Genomic DNA, 12,394 nt, shown 5'->3' with positions numbered 1-12,394 from the left:
GCGGTGGCCCGTTCTTGTAGGTTCATGCTCTACAACATCCGCAGAGTACGACCCTGCCTCACACAGGAAGCAGCGCAGGTCCTAATCCAGGCACTTGTCATCTCCCGTCTGGATTACTGCAACTCGCTGTTGGCTGGGCTCCCTGCCTGTGCCATTAAACCCCTACAACTCATCCAGAACGCCGCAGCCCGTCTGGTGTTCAACCTTCCCAAGTTCTCTCACGTCACCCCGCTCCTCCGCTCTCTCCACTGGCTTCCAGTTGAAGCTCGCATCCGCTACAAGACCATGGTGCTTGCCTACGGAGCTGTGAGGGGAACGGCACCTCAGTACCTCCAGGCTCTGATCAGGCCCTACACCCAAACAAGGGCACTGCGTTCATCCACCTCTGGCCTGCTCGCCTCCCTACCACTGAGGAAGTACAGTTCCCGCGCAGCCCAGTCAAAACTGTTCGCTGCTCTGGCCCCCCAATGGTGGAACAAACTCCCTCACGACGCCAGGACAGCGGAGTCAATCACCACCTTCCGGAGACACCTGAAACCCCACCTCTTTCAGGAATACCTAGGATAGGATAAAGTAATCCTTCTCACCCCCTTAAAAGATTTAGATGCACTATTGTAAAGTGGCTGTTCCACTGGATGTCTTAAGGTGAAAGCACCAATTTGTAAGTCGCTCTGGATAAGAGCGTCTGCTAAATGACTTAAATGTAAATGTAAATGTAGATAGAGAGAGAGCGAGAGAGAGAAAGAGAGAGAGAGGGGGGGGGGGAATAGAGAGATAGAGCTCCAACTATTTCCTCTTTTCTCACTTCTCATAGAGATCAGCGTACAGTACAGTCGTGGCCAAAAGTTTTGAGAATGACGCAAATATTAATTTCCACAAAGTTTACTGCTTCAGTGTCTTTAGATATTTTTGTCAGATGTTACTATGGAATACTGTAGTATAATTACAAGCATTTCATAATTGTCTAACGCTTTTATTGACAATTACATGAAGTTGAGGCAAAGATTCAATATTTGCAGTGTTGACCCTTCTTTTTCAAGACCTCTACAATCTGCCCTGGCATGCTGTCAATTAACTTCTGGGTCACATCCTGACTGATGGCAGCCCATTCTTGCATAATCAATGCTTGGAGTTTGTCAGAATTTGTGGGTTTTTGTTTGTCCACCCGCCTCTTGAGGATTGACCACAAGTTCTCAATGGGATTAAGGTCTGAGGAGTTTCCTGGCCATGGACCCAAAATATCGATCTTTTGTTCCTCGAGCCACTTAGTTATCACTTTTTCCTTATGGCAAGGTGCCCCATCATGCTGGAAAATTCATTGTTCGTCACCAAACTGTTCATGATGGTTGTGAGAAGTTGCTCTCGGACGATGCCTTGGTACCATTCTTTATTCATGGCTGTGTTCTGAGGGAAAATTGTGAGTGAGCCCACTCCTTTGGCTGGGAAGCAACCCCACACATGAATGGTCTCAGGATGCTTTACTGTTGGCATGACACAGGACTGATGGTAGCGCTCACCTTGTACCTTTAGCAGAATATCAGTCTGTCCCTGATGTTTTTCCTGGAGAGAAGTGGCTTCTTTGCTGCCCTTCTTGACACCAGGCCATCCTCCAAAAATCTTTGCCTCACTGTGCGTGCAGATGCACTCACACCTTCCTGCTGCCATTCCTGAGCAAGCTCTGTACTGGTGGTGCCCCGATCCCGCAGCTGAGTCAACTTTAGGAGATGACGCTTGCTGAACTTTCTTGGGTGCCCTGAAGCCTTTTTCACAACAATTGAACCTCTCTCCTTGAAGTTCTTAGATGCAATCTTACTGGCAGCAAAGTCCTTGCCTGTGAAGCCCTTTTTGTGCAAGGCAAGTATGACGGCACTTGTTTCCTTGCAGGTAACCATGGTTACAGAGGAAGAACAATGATTCCATGCACCACCCTCCTTTTGAAGCTTCCAGTCTGTTATTCAAACTCAATCAACATGACAGAGTGATCTCCATCCTTGTTCTCATCAACACTCACAGCCGTGTTAACGAGAGTATCACTGACATGATGTCAGCTGGTCCTTTTGTGACAGGGCTGAAATGCAGTGGAAATGTTTTTGGGGGATTCAGTTCATTTGCATTGCAAAGAGGGACTTTGCAATTAATTGCAATTCATCAGATTACTCTTCGTAACATTCTGGAGTATATGCAAATTGCCATCATACAAACTGAGGCAGCAGACTTTGTGAAAATTAATATTTGAGTCATTCTCAAAACTTTTGGCCACGACTTTATATCCACGTAGCCAGAGAATAAAGTAGAGTCATCCTCCTCACTCACAGCATAACCTTTCTATCCCTGATGAGAGTGTATCCTGGCCTTTAGGTCTGCTTAATTGCCATCATTAGTAAGTAATGTGAGCCCTCACTGTTGAAAGGCAAATGGATAGATGGATGGATGGATAGAGGGGAGGGAGATGTGCAGGGATGGAGGGATGGATGGAGGAAGAGATAGTTACACCAGGCTTAGAGGAGAGTGGATGTGAGGTTTATATATTTTATATATGCAGAAACACTCATAACTCTGTAACATACACACACAGGCACATGTGCACATACACACACCTCACACACACACGCACATGCACAATGTATACTGTAGATTCATACATTCATACATTCAGCATTCACGTATTCTCTCTCTCCCTCTCTGTCTCTCTCCCGCTCTCTCTCTCTCTCTCTCTCTCTCTCTCTCTCACACACACACACTCTCTCTCTCTCTCTCTCTCACACACACTCCCCTCTCTCTCTCTCTCTCTCTCTCTCTCTCTCTATCTCACACACTTCCTCTCTCTCTCTCTCTCTCTCTCTCTCTCTCACACACTCCCTCTCTCTCGCTCTCTCTCTCTCTCTCACACACACACTCCCCCCCCCTCTCTCTCTCCAGGCTCTTGCTATGGGGATGATGACAGAGTACTATCACTACATCTTCACCACACTGGTAAGTAAAGTACAGCCATATGTTTCACTGCCTGCCGAGATGCTTCCCCATCATTTTGCTTGTCTAACTTTTGTATCCATCTGGAAACTTCTGACACAGTGAAGGTGTGAGCAAAACAGAGGCAGTCTTCAATCTTAATGTTTTCCCTCAAACTGAATAACAGCCAATCAAAAGTAAAGCAACAATTTATTTGATGTCTTAGGTGTGAGAAAGAAAGTGATATCAGAATGACCTAGCTCATGCGCTGTGATGATTGAGGGCAACAAGATCATTGAATGTGAAAGTGAATGACAGCTTCTATATTCCTCCCTGGAGGAGAACAGGGAAATGTGGCAGAGAGGAGTGTCAACCTTCATTCCTCTCTTGAAAGAGAGAGAGATAGAGGGAGAGAGAGAGAGAGATAGAGAGGGGGCAGATAGCTGTTCAGTTCTGACACCCCATGGTTGTGTAACTGACATGGCCCTTGGCCTACTTCAGAGGGCTGCTCTATTTCTCTCTTTCTGCAGAGATTATCACACACACACACACACACACACACACACACACACACACACACACACACACACACACACACACACACACACACACACACACACACACACACACACACACACACACACACACACTCTACATTATCCCTGACACTCCCTCTCTCTCTCTCACTCTCTCTCTCTTATACTCACTCCCTGTCGAGTTGTCAGGTCAGAAACATTATTCAAGTCCTACTCCTATTAAAGCCATATCTCATTCATCTAACAGTAGCTAGAGTTAAGTTCAAAACACTCCTGCCCCCCCTCCCCCAGCCAGAATATTAAAATCCTTTGAACTAAAACCTTCCGTTTTCTTCGCTGCCAGAGCTTTTCATCAAGAAAAAAATCCATCCTTCCATTTAAATGTTTGAAATGAAAGATCTAAATGTCCACATTCTCTTTATAGAAGCCATTCAGTGTATCACAATGAACGCAATTAAGTCTGGCGAAGCCATTTGCAGGATGTATGAAATGAGAAAAGTGAAAATGAGTGAAGATGAGGAGTTGGGGAGGGACTGAGGAGACGGAACAGACAGGAGGACGTTCTAACATGTTCCAATGTTGAGCTTGGCAGAGAGGGGACGCAGTGCTGAGAGCTTAATTCTCCCACCAGAGTGAACAACCCATCCACATCGATGAACACATATGGCAGCCATTTTCTGCCAGATTGGACTTTATACTCCAGTGTTAGCTCCAGCAGAGGACAGCACTCAGACACCACACATTAACTCACATTGCTACCATGTCCTTGCATATTCACAATCAGCATTCCTATTTAATTGTTAGTCTATACGTAATCCTTTTTGCTCTTAGTGGAGAAAATGGCTTTGTTTTGCTTTGTTTATAACACAGTTATAACCCCTCTTTAGCGTATTATATATAAGTATGTTCTTTTCCTACTTTCCTGACTCTTAACTCTTGCCTGTCAGGACCTGTTTGCGCTGGACGTGGAGGCCTACCGTTACAGTGGGGTGAACATGACTGGCTTTAGGATCCTGAATACGGAGAACAGCCAAGTGGCCTCCATCATAGAGAAGTGGTCCATGGAACGCCTACAGGCCCCGCCCAAACCTGACTCTGGCCTACTGGACGGCTTCATGACGGTGAGTCATCACTACAGCTACTGTATGGGGCCAATCGGAAATAGCCCCTATTTACTAACCCCTATTCCCTATAGCCTTTCGTCCATTTCGGACACAGCAGCTACTATGATTGGGCTATTAGTCTATAACCCTTTGTTGCTCTAATCTTCTGAAAAGTGATTAATATTATCATTATGGAATAGAGGCTTATGCTGGATGTGTTACTGCTGTGTGGCAGAGAAATCCATTCCGCCATTAGATTGTTTCCTGGATATTTTAAATATCACATTAGACATCTGATGGAGTAAGGCAGGAATGTTGTTTGGACGTAGACTATGCTTTCTCTGTGTGTGACTGTTGCTGATGCATTAGCCGCTAGTGAAACAGCCATGCTGTGAGCATCACCTTCCTGTGAGCATCCGGCCTGTCCCAGAGGACTGAAACACACGACCTCCTGGGTCCCTGGGCTCTGAGCCCTGTGTGATAACGTGGCTCCTGTTGCATGGATCCAACCCCTCTCTGATAACAGCACACAGCCAGTAATGACTGTTCTACAGCAGTCCTGCTACACCGCTACTCTCTCTTACCTGGGAGCACTGCCAAAATATGAACTCACCAGAGACAAGGAGAGAGGGAGGACAGGGAGGGCGAGAGAGCGAGCGTGAGAGAGATGGAGAGAAAGGGAGAGAGATGACTGGAATTAGGGTTCCAGATTCATTCCAAAACAACTGTTAAGGTGCTAAAAGTGTCATATTCCAGTTGGAGGGAAGCAGATGCTGGCTGGGGGTTGATAGCTGTGGCTTGCCACTGGAGGATAGAGAGCTTCCTTTAAGGTTCAAGGAACCTTGCTGAGGAGTTAGTTCCAGGGTTGTACTGTATCTTGGACCGGTTTGCCTCTTTGTAACAGTCTTCTGTTGGATTAGTGGGTCAGTTGGTGGTGCATCTCTCTGGAGGCCTCCAATAGACTTGGGGCAGTTGATGTATTTCTCTGACACATAGTCAATTGAAACCTAAGGAATCAACTGAGTTGGTGCTTCGCCCTCCACACGCATGTACATAAATTAGCTCTCTCAGATCAATAGACTATATGTAGTGGCAAGGACAACTGCAAAGCCCTCTATCAGCTGTTTGTGTTCCCATCTGTTCCTTATGTAGTCTATAAGGCTGGATGAGTATTACTTCATAAGACTGTTGTTTTTGGATCCGAGGGCATCAGAAGATTTATTCCAGGGGAGGACAGTGCTCTGACCCCGCTCATCAGGGAATTAATGGCGTAGTTGGAAGGCGGGGATTGATTCATTAGATAAATGGCAATCAGTCAGCAGCTAATGCATATTGACACGGCGAAAGGTTCCGTAAACGTTTGATTAACGGCTTCATTTGTGAGCTGTATTTACAGTCTTGTGTCCTTAAGTACTGAACCGCTGATGTAACTTATGGACTGGCGATCGTGACAGATTACACCCAGAGCAATACAAAGACTCAGCTATTTCTATACAGCTCTTTGTTTTGGGCCCACCGCTTTCAAAGAGTATTGTTTGAAACACTATGGAAATGTTGTGTGTTTCTTTGTGTGTGTGTGTGTGTGTGTGTGTGTGTGTGTGTGTGTGTGTGTGTGTGTGTGTGTGTGTGTGTGTGTGTGTGTGTGTGTGTGTGTGTGTGTGTGTGTGTGCGTTTGTGGATCTTTTTTTTCTATTAATTATGTTGGAAAGAATAGAGAGTAGATGGAGAACAGGCACAATCATATCCAGCAAAAAGGTGTGAAGAGGTAGACAAATCCTGGTCCAGGCACCAGGTTTGTTAAAACAACTTTAAACACTTTAGATGTGACTTTTCTGTGTGATTTAATCCCTGTTCCTCTCCTACTGTTTGATCTGCAGAACAGAGCACTCTGAGAGATTAGAGAGAGGTGGTCCTCTCCCACCTAGCTTGGCTACAGCCTTGTTATTTCGGCTTAAATTGATCTCGGTGCCTGCCTTATTTGGCTGTGACTCACGAAAGATTCCTGTCGCCTGTAAAACCTCAGAAACAAACCCCAGTGCCAAAGAGGATAATGATTAAACCCCAGTGCCAAAGAGGATAATGATTAAACCCCAGTGCCAAAGAGGATAATGATTAAACCCCAGTGCCAAAGAGGATAATGATTAAACCCCAGTGCCAACGAGGATAATGATTAAACCCCAGTGCCAAAGAGGATAATGATTAAACCCCAGTGCCAAAGAGGATAATGATTAAACCCCAGTGCCAAAGAGGATAATGATTCAACCCCAGTGCCAAAGAGGATAATGATTAAACTCCAGTGCCAAAGAGGATAATGATTCAACCCCAGTGCCAAAGAGGATAATGATTAAACCCCAGTGCCAAAGAGGATAATGGTTAAACCCCAGTGCCAAAGAGGATAATGATTAAACCCCAGTGCCAAAGAGGATAATGATTAAACCCCAGGATGGGTTTTTTTCCATCTCTTTTTTTCTAGATTTATTTGTGTGCTGCAATGCTGAATAATAAAGCTTAATTCTGCACCTCATTTCTTTATGCTACAATTAATCTTCCTTTGGAGAAGGAAGTCCTGCCCTGTCACGGCTTAACACACATAATGAAAATGACCTAACAAGCCCTACAGGCTCATTAGCATAATTCCTCCTGCTTGCTAATTGCTTTAGCTTCTGTCTGTTTCACTCTGAGGCTAGGGTAATCTCAAGGAGATTCCAAAAACTCCCAGGCATGACCATACATCCTACAATTTATCTCCCTGTCTTGAGTTGGAGAGGGGAGGCATTGCTTTTTAACCAGCTCTCTCTTTGGGTCAGGGCAGATACCTAACCCCATGATTTGAATGTTGTTGTCCGCTGTTTTGTTTATGTCAGGAATTTGAGGATAAAATGGTGTTCATATAATGTAAACCTAGCAACCACACCATCTGTAATCATACCAATACTTTTTTTTACCAATACCATGAAGAACGATAGACATAGATCCAGGGCAAATTCAAATGGACACATCTGTGCTACTGGGTGGGTTGCCATTTTGTGATTTGCAGCTAGGCTATCATTACCTGTCTGGCTATGGAGAATACTTCTCAATAACAGCAGTCAAACACATGTGGAATCACATTACTCAACCATCACTCAAACAGCCACATACATCATATAGCAGACTGAAAGACTGGCAGAAACTCTTCCAGATGTGAAGAATGAAACCAGACATAGAGAGAGTATCGAGACAAAGAGAAAGAGACCGGTTGAATGGAGTAGGGGAAAGATTGAGAAAACGGAGGAGAGGGAGAAAGAGAGGGAGGGAGGCGGAGAGGGAGGGAGGGAGAGAGAGAGAGGGAGAGAGAGAGAGAGAGAGAGAGAGAGAGAGAGAGAATAGTGAGGAGAGATTGAGAGATGAATTATTCTGTGCTCTCTTAGCTGTTCCCTCGGCTCAGCGCCTTCTCCTGATCGACCTGTCCATCATGCCGTCACCATGGCGTCTCCTGGGTGATCTCCCTGAGTGGCAGCATGGGGCGGAGAACATGGCTGCTGCCTGCCGGAGAGGGGGAGGTGACCCTAACCAGCTAACAGGCTGCTGGACAAGCCCTGAACACACCTGAACAGCCCTGGACAGAACTGGCCCGCAGGGTCAGGCCCCAATATCGTCCGACAGATGGCATCATTCTAACGGGACATGTGTTGCCATCGCTCTATCTGCAAACTTAATATGTGTAAATATGTGTATGAACATAACAAGATTCAACAACTGAGCCATAAACTGAACAAGTTCCACAGACATGTGACTAACAGAAATGGAAAATTGTGTTCAAAATCAAAAGTAACAGTCAGTATCTGGTGTGGCCACCAGCTGCATTAAGTACTGCAGTGCATCTCCTCCTCATGGACTGCACCAGATTTGCAAATTCTTGCTGTGAGATGTTACCCCACTCTTCCACTAAGGCACCTGCAAGTTTACTGACATTTATGGGGAGAATGGCCCTAGCCCTCACCCTCCGATCCAACAGGTCCCAAACATGCTCAATGGGATTGAGATCCGGGCTCTTCGCTGGCCATGGCAGAACCCTGACATTCCTGTCTTGCAGGAAATCACGCACAGAACGAGTAGTATGGCTGGTGCCATTGTCATGCTGGGGGGTCATGTCAGGATGAGCCTGCAGGAAGGGTACCACATGAGGGAGGAGGATGTCTTCCCTGTAACACACAGCGTTGAGATTGCCTGCAATGACAACAAGCTCAGTCCGATGATGCTGTGACACACCGCCCCAGACCACAACAGACCCTCCACCTCCAAATCGATCCCGCTCCAGAGTACAGGCCTCTGTGTAACGCTCATTCCTTCTACGATAAACGCGAATCTGACCATCATCCCTGGTGAGACAAAACTGCGACTCGTCAGTGAAGAGCACTTTTTGCCAGTCCTGTCTGGTCCTGCAACGGTGGTTTGAGCCCATAGGCGACATTGTTGCCATTGATGTCTGGTGAGGACCTTCCTTACAACAGGACTTACAAGCCCTCAGTCCAGCCTCTCTCAGCCTATTGCGGACAGTCTGAGCACTGATGGAAGGATTATGCATTCCTGGTGTAACTCATGCAGTTGTTGTTGCCATCCTGTACCTGTCCCACAGGTGTGATGTTCGGATGTACCGATCCTGTTCAGGTGTTGTTACATGTGGTCTGCCACTGCGAGGACAATCAGTTGTCCATCCTGTCTCCCTGTAGCACTGTATTAGGCGTCTCACAGTACGGACATTGCAATTTATTGCCCTGGCCACATCTGCAGTGCCTCCTTGCAGCATGCCTAAGGCACGTTCACGCAGATGAGCAGGGCAGATGAGCAGGGACCCTGGGCATCTATCTTTTGGTGTTTTTCAGAGTCAGTAGAAAGGCCTCTTTAGTGTTTCAAGTTTTCATAACTGTGACCTTAATTGCCTACCATCTGTAAACTGTTAGTGTCTTAATGACAGTTCCACAGGTCTATGTTCATTAATTGTTTATGGTTCATTGAACAAGCATGGGTGTAACAGTGTTTAAATCCTTTACAATGAAGATCTGTGAAGTTATTTGGATTTTTACAAATGATCTTTGAAAGACAGGGTCCTGAAAAAGGGACATTGTTTTTGCCGAGTTTATATGGGAGGGAGCGATATTTCTTTACCAGATATTGGCATCCTCTTCAGTCTTGGTTTTGTGATGAACCCCATTTGAACCCCATTTCTGCACCCCACAGATGAAGCTCCTCTATCTATGCTGTGGCCGTCTGCCTCTCTCTGTATTTCAGGCCAGCTCGCTCTTTTTGTGGCTTAGGGTCTTGGATTTGGGATTTGGCGCTGCATCTGTCCACATGCGGGGAGAGGAATTTGGAAGTGGAGTATGCGTGGGCATTATTCGGTCAGCTGGTTGGCATGTGTGGTAGCTGGCAGAGACAAGCAGTGCCCCCCTCTTATCCCAAGGCCAGAGCCTCTACTGCCACTGAGATGACCCAAAGCTAGACCAGTCTCATCCTTTATCCCATTCAATACCTCTGCAAAGCACACACTGTGTGGTTTTAGGTCTTCCTATTGGATTACCGTTTGACAAGATTTTAATATATTATACCACAACATTTATTGAAACATCTTGAATCTAATTCGTTAGAAATCCTATTCTTTAGTCCAATCAGTGGAAGCAGACTATAGCCCAGTTAAAACGTAGAGCTATAAATACAGAGTATGTGTGTCCATTTTGTGTTCTGGATGAGCTGCTGTCATTTGTTGTTGGCACTGTATTGGCTGTCTGTAGCATGCTGATGGTGTGTGTGTGTGTGTGTGTGTGTGTGTGTGTGTGTGTGTGTGTGTGTGTGTGTGTGTGTGTGTGTGTGGTGTAGTGGGTGTAGTGGGTGTGTATTTATGTTGAAGCGTAGCCGGTGTCACATGCAGTGTGCACAGACACACAGGGCTGCATTAATAACTATGTGCCCCACGGTATCACTGCCAGGTACCAGCATAGATAGGTGACCCTGGAGATGGGTTACTGCGGAAACGGAGTGATAATCTAGATTTTGGAAAAAGGGCTGGCATGTCGTCATCCCCCAATACCCCATCCCCCCACTCTAACATCCCCTTCTCCTCTCCTCTCCTCTATCCCCCTTCTCCTTTCCACCATCACCCTCTCCTCCATCCACCCCTCTCCTCTCCTCTCCTAAATCCCCTCTCCTGTTTCCCTCTCCTCTCTGTCAGGGTCGACAGGAAGCCTAGTGGTTAAGAGCATTGGGCCAGTAACCGTTCTGCCCTTGAGAAAGGCAGTAAACCCCTGACAGCGGATTAAGGCAGCCCCCCGCACTTCTCTGATTCAGAGGGGTTGGGTTAAATGTGAAAGACACACACAACTGACTAGGTCTCCTCTCCTCCAGGGACTGCTGCCAGCTCCACATATCATCCCACTGTTCCCCTGAGAGCTATGAGCCATGTTACTCTCTCCCACTATCAAGCTTCTACTCTCAGTCTGATCCATGTGAAATATCTCCATGTTGAGGATCTGACTCTATATCTAACTCTTATAATCCCCCCCCCCATACACTGAGTGTAGAAACATTAGGAACACTTTCTTAATATTGAGTTGCACCCCCTTTTGCCCTCAGAACAGCCTCAATTCATCGGGGCATGGACCATTCTTGATACACATGGGAAACTGAGCAGCGTTGAAGTTCTTGACACACTCAAACAGGTGCATCTGGCACCTACTACCATACCCCGTTCAAAGGCACTTTTTGGCACACCGATCCCTTTAGCGGGATCATTTTCGTCAATATCCGGTGAATTGTAGAGCGCCAAATTCAACTTAAATTACTCAAATTATTTAAATTTCATGAAATCACAAGTGCAATATACCAAAACACAGTTTAGCTTGTTGTTAATCCACCTGGCATGTCAAATTTCAAAAAAGCTTTACGGTGAAAGCAAACCATGCAATTATATGAGGACAACTTTCAGCAGACAAAACATTACAAACAGCTAGCAGGAAAGTAGATTGGTCAGAAAAGCAATTAAATTAATCGCTTACCTTTGATGATCTTCGTATGTTTGCACTCACGAGACTCCCACACAATAAGGAGATTCCCACACATTCCCACACCAACGAGACTCCCACACAATAAATGTTTGTTTTGTTCCATAAAGATTCTCTTTATATCCAAAAACCAAATAGTATCCGTAAAGTTCGTAGAAACATGTCAAACGTTTTTTATAATCAATCCTCAGGTTGTTTTTACAATAAATAATCAATAATATTTCAACCGGACGGTAGCCTTTTCAATAGGAGAGAGAGAGAGAAAAGGTTTCTCGCGCATGCACAAATCTGGGGACACCTAGTTATCCACTGACGCGATGTGATCATTCTCGCAAATTTTTTCAGAATAAAAGCCTGAAACTATGTCTAAAAATTGTTCACACCCTGTGGAAGCCATAGGGAAAGGAATCTGGTTGATATCCCTTTAAATGGAGGATAGGCATGCAATGGAACAGTAGTTTCAGAAAAACAGCACTTCCTGGTTGGATTTTCCTCAGGTTTTCGCCTGCAATATCAGTTCTGTTATACTCACAGATAATATTTTTGACAGTTTTGGAAACTTAAGAGTGTTTTCTATCCTAATCTGCCAATTATATGCATATTCTAGCTTCTGGTCCTGAGAAATAGGCAGTTTACTTTGGGAACGTTTTTTATCTGAACATCAAAATACTGCACCCTTGCTTCAAGAAGTTAAATATTTTGTCCTCCCCATTCACCCTCTGAATGGCACACATACACAATCCATGTCTCAATTGTCTCAAGGATCCTT

The 12,394-nt window shown here is 45.5% G+C and overlaps 1 protein-coding gene across 1 annotated transcript in view; it reads left to right on the top strand.

Moving 5' to 3' along the window:
• The window catches only part of LOC115117923 (glutamate receptor ionotropic, kainate 2), a 191,435-nt gene that overhangs the window by 21,470 nt on the left and 157,571 nt on the right, over positions 1 to 12,394 (top strand). Inside the window, exons 5-6 of the mRNA XM_065006642.1 lie at positions 2,920 to 2,973; positions 4,433 to 4,606. Coding sequence (XP_064862714.1) covers positions 2,920 to 2,973; positions 4,433 to 4,606 — 228 coding nt within the window. The remainder of the gene's footprint in view (positions 1 to 2,919; positions 2,974 to 4,432; positions 4,607 to 12,394) is intronic.

Source organism: Oncorhynchus nerka, linkage group LG3, assembly GCF_034236695.1.
Source record: "Oncorhynchus nerka isolate Pitt River linkage group LG3, Oner_Uvic_2.0, whole genome shotgun sequence".
Classification (NCBI taxonomy): domain Eukaryota; kingdom Metazoa; phylum Chordata; class Actinopteri; order Salmoniformes; family Salmonidae; genus Oncorhynchus; species Oncorhynchus nerka.
Note: the sequence above shows the minus strand (reverse complement) of the source record. Positions and strands in the feature narration are given on the sequence as shown.